At 41.0% G+C, this 15409-nt stretch overlaps 1 protein-coding gene across 2 annotated transcripts in view; it reads left to right on the top strand.

Moving 5' to 3' along the window:
• Window positions 1-10249, top strand: part of PHTF2 (putative homeodomain transcription factor 2) — a 181546-nt gene extending 171297 nt beyond the window's left edge. For both annotated transcript variants that reach the window (XM_060244685.1, XM_060244686.1), the window contains 3 exons: window positions 5157-5252; window positions 6183-6308; window positions 7473-10249. In XM_060244685.1, the coding sequence (XP_060100668.1) occupies window positions 5157-5252; window positions 6183-6308; window positions 7473-7493 (243 nt within the window). In that variant the 3' untranslated portion in view covers window positions 7494-10249. The remainder of the gene's footprint in view (window positions 1-5156; window positions 5253-6182; window positions 6309-7472) is intronic.
• Window positions 10250-15409: the final 5160 nt, after the last annotated feature.

The raw sequence follows: 15409 nt of genomic DNA, 5'->3' as shown, positions 1-15409 counted from the left end.
ACTTGCATATTTTTACATAGAAGTTTTGATTTTTCTTTATTAATACACAGTTCCGCCAATTCCCCATATTCTTGTATTTTAGCTAACAACAAAGGTGTGACTTGTATGGGATTTTCATTTATAAGCATTATATCATCTGCAAATGCTCTATAATTGTAAGTAAATCCTTTTACTTTTAATCTTTCTATTTCTTTATCTTCTTGGATTTGCATCAGTAAGATTTCAAGAGTCATTATAAACAACAGTGGGGAAAGCGGACAGCCTTATCTTGTACCTTTGCTAATTATCATGTCTTCTGTAAGTTCTGCATTTAAAAAGACATTATACAACAATTTGATGAAGTGACATATGATCAAGTTTTGATAATGGGGGACTTTGATGAAACAATTAAGAACACACTGGATAGGTTTTGGGGGGGGGGATAATAAGGAAGGAAAATTGCCAAAGTCTTTTTTTGAATTGGTCAAACAAGAAAACTTGGAGGATATATGGAGGAAATTTAATCCTGAAGTGTGGGACTATACCTTTTTTTCAGCAAGACATAAAACTTTTTCCAGAATTGACATTTGTGGGGTAACAAAGAAAATAGAAATTTTACCTAAAATAGGGGCTGATCATAACCCAATAATGTGATTACAAAATTGTCTAAAATGTCGAGAAGATGGAAATTGAATGAAGATTTATTACAGAATAAAGAAATAGTGACATCTCTAGAAAATGAAACTAAAGCTTTCTTCCAAATAATCGATAAAGAAGATATAGAATTTCAGACCGTGTGAGATGCTTATACAGAAGTAATGAGAGGAATATTGATTACATTGAATAATAAAGACAAGAGGGCAAAAGAAAAACAGATGCTGGACATTCAAAATGAAATAAAGAAAAAAGAAGGGGAACTGAGAAAAAGGCCAGGGAAAAAGAAAATTATGAGGGAGATTACAATATTACAAACACAAATGAGACATTTGTTAAATAAAGAACTGGAATGGAATCTGAAAAGGTTGCAGCAGAAATCTTTTGAGGGAGCAAATAAACCTGGAAAATATTTGGATTGGCAATTGAAGAAAAAGAGAGAAAGTAAAATTATTAATAAATTGTGGTGGAGGGAAGAGAGGTGGTAGATCAAGAAAGAATAAAAAGAGAATTCTTTAAGTATTATGCCAAATTATTTAAGGGTGTTAAAATAAAGAAAGAAAAGATGGAAGAGTGTTTACAAAAGATTAAAATAGCACCCTTAACAGAAAACATGGGGAAAGTCTGGAATGATCCAATTGAAAAAATAGAAATTGAAGCAGTAATTAATGTAATGAAAAATGGAAAAGTACCTGGGCCAGATGGAAATACAGCTAAATTTTTTAAAACCTTCAAAGAGGAGCTAATTCCGAAACTTCAGAAATTGATGAACATGATAAGAATAAAAGGGAAAATACCAAATACATGGAAGGAAGCTGTTATTTCATTGATTCCAAAGGGCACGGCCCCTCTATTGAACCCCCCCTTTGACTAGTGTAGCCCCTCCTGGCGGCCCCCAAACTCCCTGCTGCTCTTGAGGTCTTTATTCTACAGCCACAGCCTGTCCTTGTCTTCATTGTTCTTGTATATTGGAATCTTTTATCAACTGATTATAATTGTTATTTCAAATAAGACATTAAAAACAAACCTAGTTGTATCTTTAGATGCTCTTTGACAAATCTGGGTATAATACTCTAGTATGCTTAGTTACTCCCTCAATACCAGATTCATTATGCAGTGGAACTTCTGAGCCTAAATGTCAAGATCCCTTGCCATTGTTATATTGTCTATAGGGTATTTCCAGCTGCGCATGCTTGCTATGTCTAGGAGTAATGAAACTTAAGCATGGGCCCCACGAAGGAGGTCAGCATTTCCAGTTCAGGCTGGCCTTCAGGGTCACTGTTAACTGTCATATCGTGGTGTTTGTAACTGTCTCAACTTCTTGCGGGATTCAGTTGTTGTGCTATATGCAGGCTTTCCCCTGCTTGAATTTTGGCGCAACCCTAACAGTTACAAAGACGATATATAGTCTGTGCACTTTTCAGTTACACTTTAGTTCTGACACTCCCCTTCTTCATGGTCTCTGTGCATCACACCCATTGGAGAAAGCGCACCTGCGCCGACCCGATCGGAACTTAACACGCCAAGGATTTCCACTCTCAGCTCCAGTGGGCATGTGCAAGAACCTCACCATGCATGCTCACAGAGTAGGCGCGGACATCCCACCAGTTCTCTTCTGACCGCCGCGCTGATCAGTTGATTTCCTCGCTCTGGCTGCTACTTTTATCTTCTTCCCCCTTTCAAATAGCCTAATCCTATTTCTGCCTCTCATGTCATCTCAAAAGCAAATAACAACAAAAAAGCAAAGTGAGATGGAGAAAAGTTGAAAACTTTACTCTTCTCAGCCCTTTGGATTCACCTCCCCCTTTTTTCCTTTCTCTTTTTCTTCTCTGTTACGGAAAAGCAGTGGAGGTGAATCTGGGGGATTTTTTGTTTCTGTGGTTTTTGCTTCTTTAGTTTGGCTCTAGCCAAGCTGGTTATTTATAAAACTTAGCATCATTATGAGAGTGGGAGTTCCGCTTGGTTTTAAAGATAAGAAACACTATCCGTCAAATTAAAGTGATAATTAGAATGTGAATGGTTAGCACCATCAGGTTGAAAGGTTTAAGACTCACATGCTGCCTATTTTGTTGGAGTTTTTTCATTTTTGTTGTGGGAACTGTATCTCTTTAAACACATGTGTTTCTTGATGATTTAATGAGCAACACAGATTGTGAACGGCGAGAGCCGGCAGCAACTGATGAGAGCATGTGTAGACCCATGTTGAAAAAATTGAACTGAGGGTGAGTTTGCATCGACAATTCTGTATTGAGGGAGATTAGATTTGGATATATATTTATGTTATAATAACAACTCTGTGTAACATCGGGAGAAGGAGGCTGACAAAGTGATCGAAACCATGAGGAGTCCTTTCATAAGCAGTTCCTTCCTTACTCTTTCCGCATCGTTAGAAGTCGGGCACTGAAGAAAAAAGTGTTCACCCACAACTGAGTCTACTCGAAGGAAGCCGATTTACATGGCTACTGAAAGACTGTGTGGGAAAATTGATATGGTGAAAGCTCAGTGTTCCTTAGTTTTGCTTTGTTTAAGTTTCATTTAAGCTTGCGCTAAAACATATTTATATATGTTTCCATGTAAATTTCATTGCACAGTGTAGCTTGGCTCCGTGAGCCCAGCCAGCTAGCGGGGAGCCAGGAGGATGCCATGCAAGCCCCGCTCAGCCCCCTAAGCCCAGCTGGCCAGCCAGGCTCCAGGAAAGCTGTCGGCTGTTCCGGAATGCTGCCTGAGCCAGCCAGAATGGCATTCCGGGGTCTTCCAGCTCAAAACATGCCCTGCTAACAGCCAAGCTGTAGGTATATTCTGCCTTTCCGTGGCATTACCAAGGCAATTGCTAGAAGTGTAGCACTACCCACATATTTTAACGTTTTAATGTTAATATTTTATATTTGGTATTGGTTTTACGTTGTTTTTTATCTTATTGGCTTTAATGTTGTAAATTGCCACAAGACCCTTCAGGTGAGTGGCAACTAAATCTAATAAGTAATTTTAAAAATCTAATAAATAATAGTGGCAGCAGCAGATCTTTGTGCTGAGTGGTATTTGCTTCTTAATTCCTATGTAATGCTACGAGGAGCTGAATATGCCCTCCTGTCCATGCACTTCCATCCAAACCATATTTTAGCTCTACTCCCAGTAAGAAGTAAAACATTCTCAAAGAAGTGGCTTCAGACAGACAAACATAGGCAGAGAAAAGATTCAGTTACCATCTCCCACCCATATGGTGTTCAAATTGCCTTTCTTTGCCCCCCTTACATTAGGTTCTCCTGCCACCGTTGTGACTGTGTTGATACAAGAGTAAGGTATCAATAATTATTTCCAGTATTTTAGCAGCTTTCAGTAAATGCAGCAGTCAAAGAACAAAATCAGTGAAAAAAATTACTGACACTAATACACTTGTTAGAATTGATTATACAAAATGTTTAGCATAAAGTTCATAAACAATTGCATATACTAAAAATTTTGTATAATTAATTCTAACAAGTGTATTAGTGTCATTAGTAATTTTTTTCACAAATGTTGTTCTTTGATTTTGACTGCTTTCTTGTCCATGATTCTCTTTTGCATTGTATTCAGTAAATGAAAGCACCATGGGGCAATTGCTAAGCCTGATGGAAGGATTTTTTTTCTTTCCAACTTGTTTGTAAGAGCTTGGATTCAGACTAAATTGGCAATTTTCACTGATTCCTAATTCCCACTGCAGACCCATTTATGTAATTCCTCAAGGCCTCCTCTCTCTGAGGGCAGAATTTCAGTGGGCTATAGTGTATATATGGTTGGGGGTGGTGGTGGAACAGAACTGTTCCATTCTACTGATGGAAAATTTAGTCTGGATCCAACTCTGGATCCACATGTTCCCCAGAGAGTACTGAGATTGGGAACCCAAAATCTTCTCGTTATCTCTGGGCCAAAAGAAGCCCGCCTAAAATCTACTAGGGACAGGGCCTTCTCTGTTATGGCCCCTTCATGGTGGAACCAGCTGCCGGAAGAGGTGAGGGCCCTGCGGGACCTTACTCAGTTCCACAGGGCCTGTAAGACAACCCTCTTCTGGCTGGCTTACACCTAACTGACATAGGAAATTAAATGTAGCCCTATCAGATTCTTGTTATGCATACTGCCGCAATGCTTAAATGTTTTAAATGTTTTGAATGTTTTAAATGTTTAAATATCTTAGATACCTAACTTAAAATTTTATGTTTGATTTATCTGTTGTAAGCCGCCCTGAGCCACTTTGGTGGGAAGGGCAGGATATAAATAATAAATAAATAAATAAATAAATAAATAAACTCATGGAGCCTGAATTCTTGTCCCATAAAGGGTCTGGCCATGTGTGAGGCTTATTAATTCTTGAAACACTTGGCCTAGAGCAAGAGGGCATAATTTCTAAAATAAAAGGCACATTGCAGTGAGTGGTGAGGCGAAAACAGTTCACCATGTTTTACATTATAGGGGCAGGCCATTGATGAGTTTTGAGATAATCCATATTATAAATTTCTGTTTAGGAATGCAATATTTTTCTTTGCTAGATAAATCTGTACTTGAAAATGGAAAAGAAGCCGAACAAGAAGGAAGAACTGACACTAGTGAATAATGTTTTAAAACTGGCTACGAAATTACTCAAGGTAAGAATAGAAATTGAGTGCAGCATGCACGCCTGTACATTGATCTTGTGTTTCTATTTTATTGCATATCTTAGCTAAATCTACTTGTAATTTCTATTCTGCCAATCTAAATTTAATTTTATTAAAGAATGTCCTTCAGTTGAGATCTCCATTGGAGTTCCTCCCTCAGAAGTGAGGCAGGGGTCAATGAGAGTTTTTTGTTTGTTTTCAGTACCCTGGTATTGTTTTTTTTTAAATGGTTTGGAGTTTTTATTGCTCCTGTTTTTAATTGTTAATATGATTTTATATAGTTTATATTGAGTCTGCTTTATTTATTGTAATATAGTTCACTGTGGTTGTATATTTTTATAATCTACATGCTGTGTCCCTTAGTTCAAGGTGCTTAACTGATTGACATAAATCTGGTAACAAACTGCTAGAACTTCTTCTTTTTGCTTTTCCTTCATACAATACTGTTTTTTCCTCCTTAATGTTTCCAAAAGATAGGAAAGAAGTCAGAACAAGCCATTCCCATTAATACTATGCATGTGTTTCCAAATGTAATACTGATACCAGCCATTCTTTTTTATATGGTCTTTGGGATACAGATCTGAAACGATGTGCCCAAGGGTGACTTAGTCTCCCATCTATCTTTAAAAGTGCCAGGACTGTACACATGGTGTGGAAGAAGAACTGTCTCACATGGCCCGGATAAAACCGTCAAGTCATAAGTAATTTGGGATTTGCCCTTAGTGTGGTATATTCATCAGATCCAACTGTGCTGTGCATGTCAGATGGATGGCGAGAGGCTTCTTAGAAAAGCAGTTATTGCCATGGCAGAGGGATAGGGAAAGAATCTGGTCAGAAGGAGGATTATTTGTTCTAAACTCTGAACCCAGTGACTTACAAAAGTACAATTCTAGCTGTGTAAATCTTTCTTCTCATTTCTAGGAGCTGGACAGTCCTTTCAGGTTATATGGCTTGACAATGAATCCTCTTCTTTATAACATCACTCAAGTTGTCATTCTCTCTGCCGTTTCTGGTGTTATCAGTGATTTGCTGGGATTTAATCTAAAGGTACTAACTATGCGCCACTATTTTTGTTTATTGTTGTTACATTAAATGAACATACTAACTTCATTTTAATATGGCTTTATGCATATTGTTTAGTAAATTAATTTCCTTCATTACTACTAGTTTTCATTTTTAAGTATATTATAAAGAGGAAAGCCTCACACTGGTTCAGGATCTCCCTTGAACTGCAATCTTAAGTAATTTGCATTAATGTATTTTTGCTTGGAACCTTCAAACAATATGGCTGGAATGTTGCCATACTATCATGGTATGTGACATGATATTAGTTCAGCAGTCCCAATGAGAACATTTTTCTGCAGTACTGGTGTTATGATAAAGCCACTTTTTATTTGGGATTTTTCTAGGAGTCTCAGCACGTATAGCCATGGCCAGGAAGATAACATTTTTTAAATTTCTGACTGTCTTCTATAATTTAATCTTTCATGAGTGAGACAGAGACAGATCACCATTCCAATAGAATAAGAAAGCCCTTCATTTGGTGGCAATGCAGCACTTGCTTAATGCTAGTTTGGTACTTCTGGAGTCTTCTGTATGTTTGCTGCCCAGACCCTTGCTTCTCAGCCTTACTCAGTGTTAACTTCTCTGTGGCTGCATTTAGATGTTGTAGACAAACCTCTGTTGGTTCATGACAAGCATAACTATGTTTATGCACTACTTGACTCCTCTCATCACAAATTGAGCAGGATTAAAGAGATCCAGGTTTCAGAATCCTTGAATCCAGTTTGCAATGATGTCCAGATATGGTCACCTGGGAAAAAATTTGGCTTCCCACCCCTCTCAGATCATGAGAAGACTACACAAGGCACAGAGGGAATGCACAAGCACAACAAGAAGCCATGTTTCACCAAGCAGAGAGATGCAGCCTGTTATGCAAGAAATTGAGAGAGAGATGGATTGTTGCTGCTGTAGTTCTGACCACTATGGCAAAGCAATTGTGGTTATACAGCAATGGTTTGATACCCATTTGATCTCTGTTTAAAGCTTTTGTTGACTTAGCTTAGCTTTTGTTGGCTTTCTTGCCGTGAAATTACCTGTTTGTGCACTACCTTAGCAAGGAGGAGAAAGTTCTGCAAATAAAATGCAGATAGCAAAGCTGCAGTTGGACAAGATCTGAACTTTTTTTTTTTGTGCTTTCTTAACTTTCAGCTCTGGAAGATTAAATCCTGACATTTTGCAAAAAAAGGAACCAGACACAATCCTCTGGAAAAGCGAACTGATTGACTCAGCTGCCTCAAAGCAATTGCTGATTCCATGTTCAGATGTTATGATCTCTTTAAAGATAGTGTTTGAAAATTTGAGGTGTTTACATCTGTTTTGTGCAATCTCTGTATTTATTTTACCTTTTCAATTTTGTAAACTGTTTTAGCTGACATTGTATTTTATTTTGAAACACTGATGTGCTTTGAAAGGGTCAGGGTATCCAGGTATTTGTCATTCAAAACTGATCAAATGTGTTTCATTTTAATTTTTTTTCCTTAAAAATTGAGGCCAGTGCTAGGCTTTTATACTTCTGAAGTTCTTATTACAACAATATCATGCTGAAGTCATTGTATTGAATATGTACTATAAAATGTTTAGAACATTTCATTGTGAACCACCCTTTCAGGGTAGTATCAAAGCACCAGCATATTGTTGGTTACAGTAGAAAGTGACATTTACTGTAATAACAATGCAGTAGGCCAGGTAGCTGAAACTTATTTATATATGTATGTAAGTATGTATCCTAGAGCCAGCCGGTGTCATTACTGATGTGATTCTTGAATTTGAAACATACTGAACTGAAGTTTAAACTTCACTGAATATTAGTAAGGTATTACATAGCAGGTCAAAAAAGAGCTCTTTGATAACATTTTTATTAGAGCAATAACTGTAAACTGTTACCATACTGTAAGATATTTTGATAAAAAAAATAGCTATAGTATTTATTTGAAACACTGGGCTGTTTGCACAGCTTTGACTGTGACGCTCAGCATCTGCACTTTTATTGTTACTTTTAATAATGATCTTTATATATACTAAATGGAATATATTATGGTGAACTGTGGTGCAATAATGTTACCTCTGAAATATGGATATTTAGACTTCAAGAGAGAGAGAGAGACAAAAACTTTATGTACGCTCAAGATAATTCCTGCCATAGTACATCGTAGACTTATACCACAAGTCGAAATAACAGCTGTGTGTGTGAAATTATAGCTCTTTTTAAAAATTAAGTCCTAATCCTGTTGAGGAGCAAGTGCAGTTGATATTAATAGAAGCAGACATTCTTGGATTGCCAGATTACAATCCTATCTACACTTTAGGGTAAACCTATTGAATTTATTGGACTTCTGAATAAACACATGTTCAGACGGCTACATTGTGATCCTCACTTTTTAGTTTAGCCTTGTTGATTTCCATGGATGTGAGAAAACGTTTTCAAGGAATGAAACCCAGTTATATGCAGATGCCATTTGATACTAATTGGGGAAGGGTTAGCAGTTATAAGTAACAGTAGTTAGGGCTGTCCTTTCAAACAAGTAACTAATTTTTAGTTATGCAGTTAATTCTCAGTTTGAACTGTAATGCCTGTAGATGATCGCCTTGATCATCAAGGTGTCTTTCTACAGACATTATTAGAGTTGAAAGGCCTGATGTAGAGATGTGGTGCTGTGATGCATCAAATGCTTACTGTGTGCAGTCAGAGCATCCTTGAGTTATCTCACTCACTTCAATAGTGTCGACAGCTTTACATGTACAAAGATATGTAGACACTGAGCTGCCTTTCAAGTGATATGAGTGCGGTTGCTTGTGTGTGCTTTACAGTCCACAGGAGGATCCGGATTAGGGTCACTGCATCTGCACAGATGGCTCTGGTTTAGGCATGTTGCTTTATCACTGTTCTGTGAAGCAGGATAAATTTATTTTTAATATGGCCAAGATGAAAATCCTTTTACTCTCACTAGTTCATGCTATCCTGTAAAATCATAACAGGAAATTATCCTAAAAGGGACAACATTATCATACAGCATATTCTGCACTAGAGAATGTGCATTGTTTTTACCATTCCCCAGACCTCCTATTTTGTGGACTGTAACAGCCGAAAACAGCATGCTGATTAAAAAAAAAAAAGATTTATCATCAGACTTTCAGAATTATTGAGAGAGATCATTAATTGTGTGGTATGATGTATTTTTATATATAAAGCAACATAAACATTTTGTATTTTATTTGTTGCTGTACTAATGTTTAATAATGACCAAAGTGCATTCTATTTTTTCCTCCAAGGAATGTATTACTAGAGCTTTAAGAACATGCTGTGTTTAGTTTATCATGTAGAAATCTTTGGCTCTGTGGTCTGTTCTTCTTCTGTCATCTGATGATGGGGCTGTGTTTAGGAAAAAAGGATATTTTATATTCTTTTTTCTGAATACAATACAGATCTACACAGAACTAAATTTTGCAAAGAATGGATTTTAAGAAAAACACAGGAGGAGGTATGTAATGGTAAAACATTAGTCTTCATTTTTAAAAAAAAGTTCAGTAGTTTTCAAAACATATTTTAGCTGCTTGAATGGGGACTAGGTAATAGTGTTGTTAAGGAGGAGTAACAATTCATGTTGGTGATAAAAGAGAGATTTATCTATGCTATACCTCAGCAACTAGAAATATGCTAGATTGTTGCACAAATTATGGCAGAGTGGCAAAATTTATAACGAGGGTTTACAAATAGTAAAGTACCTCATACTAAAGATTAGTATATAGAAATTGTTATCATTGTGTACATAAAACATGCAAGAAAGGCTAAGTGTCTTACATCCCTTTTTTGAAAAAATAGATGTTTGAAGAAATGTGGCAGATCTTGTGTGTTAACCATTTCTGACACTTCTGTAACAAACTGTGATCAGGCTTGGAATAAAACATTCTTTGACTGATGGTATAAACCAAGTGCTTCCCTGTGTTTTTACTGTAACAAAATTTGCTGCATCTTCTAGAGCAGAGGTGTCAAATGTGTGGCCCGTGGGCCAGAACAGGCCCCTGGAGGGCTCCTATCAGGCCTGTGGCAACTCACTGACATCTGCTTCCTTCTGCATCTCAGCTTGCTTTGCCAGGCTTGCTGAATCGCACAGGAGCTACAGAGCAAAGACCCTGTTTTCTCCATTGGCTGAGGCTCCTCACTTGGAGAGGATGGGGGGGAGGAAGAGTTTGTTTTGCCAGGCTCTCTCAATTGCACAGCAGAGCTACTGACCAAGCCTCTCTTCCTTCTATTGGCTGAGGCGCCTCCTCCTCCTCATCCCCTGGGGGAGAGAGAAAGAGCCAGAGCTTTCCTTTGCCCAATTCCCTTGATCACATGGGAGAAATACAAAGCATGTTTATGTCGGTGCGGGTGTTAGCAGAGAGAGCGGTGTGATGTGCTCAACGGTGAGCCCCAGTGAAGAAGTGAGCCAGACTCCTGCAGCTAGTGCTAAAATAGTGTATTTACAGTATATACAACTCGTGCTCACTAGTGCAGTTAAATACATTAAACATAGGACCAAAGTGCTCCGCCAGCAAGTGTACTCTCGAAGAGAGACCTGTGCATTGCAAGCACAGTCCATATATAGTTCTGTCAGCCAATCCTGGCAGTCCACAGTCATGCTGACTCAGCAGGTCCTTTCCACCTGTCTTGAGCCGGCTCAAACCGGCCTGTAGATAAGGTCACTGTGACCTAGCATGCCAGCTAGATCGCCTGCTGTCATAACAGAGCTGTCAAACTGTGTTAAGATAGATTCCATTACTGACACACCTCCTAATCTATCGTACACAGTAAACCCAAACATTGTACACAGTTTTCATGTTCACTTACATTTAAACATTTTGTGAATATGTCAGCTGCATTCTTTTCTGATGTACATTTTGTTATCTTTATCAGGTTCCTGGTCACTGCATCTCTCACGTTTTGGTACCTAATAAGTATATGTTTGCTTCTCCCTCGAGCAGCTTGATTCTCTGTCAACTCTTTAGCTGCTGAGTTGTCAGTATATACTGTGACTGGCAGATTGATAGGTATACTGAGATCCTTCATCAATTGTGTTGCCCACTCTATGTTGAGCACACACTCGTTGATAGCCCCGTACTCTGCCTCGCAGGTACTGCATGCCACCAGGGTCTGCTTGGTGGCTTTCCATAGTAACAGGGCATCTCCCAGGAATATCCCAATTCCTGTAGTTGATTTTGCCTTGGGCCGATCCCCCCAGCTCGCGTCGGCATAGGCGCGTAGTTCAGGCTTTTCTCCTACTCTGAGGGATAGTTTACGCTCTATCGTCCCACTGAGGTAGCGCAGCACCCTTTTGGCCGCCACCCAATCTTTGTGATGGGGCTCAGCGCTTTTCTGGCACAATAAGTGCACAGCGTAGCTGATATCGGGTCTGGACCAGCATGCTAAATGCAACAGAGACCCAATTAGGGACTGGTATAATTGCACGTTCTGGAATATCTCACCCTCAGGTTCTTTGCTATACCCTGTGGTCATAGGGGTTTGCACACTGCTAGCCTCCTCCATACCGTACTGAGCCAGCAGCATTTTTATTTTGTTGCTTTGGCACAGCTCAAAGCAACCGTCTGCCTTCCTTGATATTTCTACCCCCAGGTAATAGCTTACCGGCCCAAGGTGTTTGATGGTAAATAGCTTGCTAGCTGTTTCCTGGAACCAGTTTAATTGTTGGTTGGAGTCCACTAGAACAATCAGATCGTCCACAAAAACGAGGACAACCATTCTGGACTCTCCCACCACCCTGCTGAACATACAGGGGTCAGCTAGATGCTGGTTGAAACCCACCTTCATCAGTGCTGACTTTAAGCACTGGTACCACGCGTGACCAGCCTGTTTTAAGCCGTATAAGGCCTTATTTAGTTTCAACACGCCACCACCCCCATCAAAACCAGGGATTTGTTCCATAAATAGATCCTGGTCTAAGGGGGAGTTCAGGTAGGCTGTCTCGAAATCGAAGTGATGGGCTTGCTGCCCTGTGCTCCCAGCCTTGCATAATGCTGCTCTTAGGGTTTCAGCTTTTAGTGTGGGAGCGAACATTTGCTGGTAGTCTAACCGTTTTCTTTGACTGAACCCTCTGGCCACCAGCCTGGCCTTTCGTTGCACGGCCCCATTTGCATTTCTCTTTATCCTATAGGTCCACCTACAAGAGATGATGTTCCTGTCAGCCGGCCTTGGCACTTCTGAAAATACCCCGTTTTTCAGCAATGAATCATACTCCTTCTGCATTGCTGCAAACCATGCCTGCCTCTCTGTGCTATCTAGCTTCAGCACCTCCTCGTATGTCTCGGGCTCAGGGGTACTGACCAGATTTACATTCGGGAACCCATATCTAGCAGGAGGGATACCCTTTGTGGCTCTAGCAGATACCCGAGGCCCTGCACTCGCACCGGGGTGGACTTCTTCAAGTTCCCTGCTTGCCACCTCCTGGACTGGAGGTCTGGGCTTTGTTCCAGTACTCTTATCAGTACTTGGCAGCAATACAATTTCTCTTTCAGTAGCATGTAAATCAGGCCACCTGGCGTGCTCATTAAAGCCAGCAGATCTACTGAAAGTTAGCTTGGCGATAAGCGATAAGACTTGGTTTCTGGCTGGTAGCCCAGAAAAGTTAGGCTCACTGCCCGGCCACCTCCTTTCCTTCTATTTTTCAATGGAATATTCACCCAAGCCTGCGTCCCAAAGACTCTTAAAAACTTTAAGTCTGGAACCTTATTGTATAGCCTTCTGTAAGGCAAGTCATTCACATCTTTACACCAAATTCGATTGTGCAAGTACACAGCTGAATACATGGCCTCGGCCCAATAAGAAATTGGCAACTTGGCATCTTCCAACATGCTATACATTAAAGTCTGCAGTATAGCTCCGTGCCGCTCTGCTAACCCATTTTCTTGGGGCGTGGCCGGGTTCGCTAATCTGTGGGCAATGCCCTTGTTCCCCAGCCAACGATTAAACTCATTAGAGAGAAATTCCCCACCACGGTCGGTCTGAATAGATTTAATATGCGTATCCAACTCCCTTTCCACCGCTTTAGCCCATTTGGTAAACACCTTGTATACCTCGGATTTGTGCTTCAGGGCAAACACCCAGGAATACCTGGTATAGTCGTCGGTAGCCACTAGGCAATACTGCCTCCCCGACAGACTCTTTGGCAATGGGCCAATTACATCAAGATGAATGAGCTCTAAGGCACGCTTACTTTCTCTGTTGCTCTGCCTAGCAACTGCACAAGCCCTGCTCTTAGTCTTTTTACAGACTTGGCAGTCTAAGTAACACCTGCAGGGCTTTACCTTCAGACTTGGCACCAACTGTAAGGTCTTTTTCAATGCATTAAACCCACAGTGCCCGAGTCTTCTATGGAGCAGATGGATGCATTGATCGTGCACTGGCACATTTGACACTTGTGCAACCTGGGCACAATGACTCTGAACCACATACACATTCCCATCTCTTTTCCCAGTAGCAAGCAGCTTCCCCCCACCTCCTAAGATCTTACAACAGGCTTTTTCAAATTTTACCCGAAAGCCATCGTCAATTAACATGCTTACACTTAGCAAATTTGACCTTAATGAGGGGACACACAAAACATGCTGCAATGTGCAATCTAAAACAGGAAACTCTACACAGCCAGAACATGTAACAGCCGCGGTAGCACCGTTGGCTAATCTAACATGACTGAGTTCAGGAATGTCAACATCTCTCAGCAGCTCCTGGTCGCAGCAGAGATGGCTCGTTGCACCAGAGTCTAATATCCAGGCAGACCCGGTACTCTCTCCTGCAGAAGTGACCAGCCGGGCTTCTTCCACGCATCTGCTGGTGGTTCTCTCCCCTCGCTGCCTCCATTCACGCCGCTTCCCTTTCTCTGGGCAGACACGCAAAAGGTGCGAGGATGATCCACAACCAAAGCAACGCCTGACAGACAGTGCAGTCGGCTCCACTTCAGCCTTTGGTTGTCTGCCAGCAGCACAAGCCGGCTCGCTCTTGGACGCCTTCCCAGACGAGCCGATAGCCACACGCTCTCCAGCCGACACTCCCGGATAGCTCACAGCTTCAATCCTCTCTTGGAAATCCAGCAGGTGGGCACACACGTACTCCATAGTCAGAGTCGCCACATCAACCGTCTCCAGGGATGTAATTAGGGGTGTAAACTCCTGACAGAGTTTGAATGCGTAGGAAGGTGTGGTCCCCTGAGTGAGTAGATAGTTGAGTGCACTCCAGAACACTGTGGTACAAACAAAGACTCCACAACAGCCAGTTAACAGATATATTTTGGGTTAAACGTAAGAGGCAGTCAAAGCAGGCAATGGTCATACACAGAATAGCAGTCCTCCAATATGAAGCACCAAATCACAGTCCAATAGAGAAGTCAAAGTCAGTCCAATACATTACATGAATCAGCAAAGTAGTCAGTCAGTCAGTCCTCCAAAGTAACAGTTCAACAGAGTTTCTCCTTCACATATGTTATTCATCCAGCATCGCCCAAGGCCAAGGCACGGCATGTAAGCCAAGGCACGGTGCTGTGGGCAATGCCACCACAGATACAGTGCAGCCACCCAATCCTAAGCCTGATTGGTAACATGAGCTACACCTGTGCTTCTCGTGACTTCTATCACAGCTGTATAGTTTTAGTTGCATAACCTTGACTCAGCAGTTTAGTTCTTAAAGGAACTCAACACTGACAACTCCGGCGGTAACGAAGATAGCAAAATATAAACCCTGTCATCAGGAGCTACAGTTTTGCCCCTGGCTTCAAGCTCAACGAAGCAGTCTGTCAGCTTCTTGATGTGCTGCCTTACACACCCTCCAGCCAGCATTAGAGTGCAGAACATCTTCCTGGTCAAGGCCATTAGGGAGCCTGCCGTGGTACTAACGTAAACCCCACTGAGCGCGTCCCAGGCAGCCTTGGCAGTGTCCTTCCCACGCACATATATCAACTGGTCATCTCCCACTGCTAGCACAATGTTTGCCAGCGCCTTCTCGGCTAACAGTCTGGGCAGGAGATAACACGGCAGGGGGATTACTTACAAACAGCCATTGCCCCTGACGCTTAAGGTAGTGTTCCATTCGCAGGCTCCAC

This window comes from Heteronotia binoei, chromosome 8 (genome assembly GCF_032191835.1).
Source record: "Heteronotia binoei isolate CCM8104 ecotype False Entrance Well chromosome 8, APGP_CSIRO_Hbin_v1, whole genome shotgun sequence".
NCBI lineage: Eukaryota > Metazoa > Chordata > Lepidosauria > Squamata > Gekkonidae > Heteronotia > Heteronotia binoei.
The sequence above is the reverse complement of the archived record's forward strand: the minus strand, read 5'-3'. Positions and strand labels throughout refer to the sequence as shown.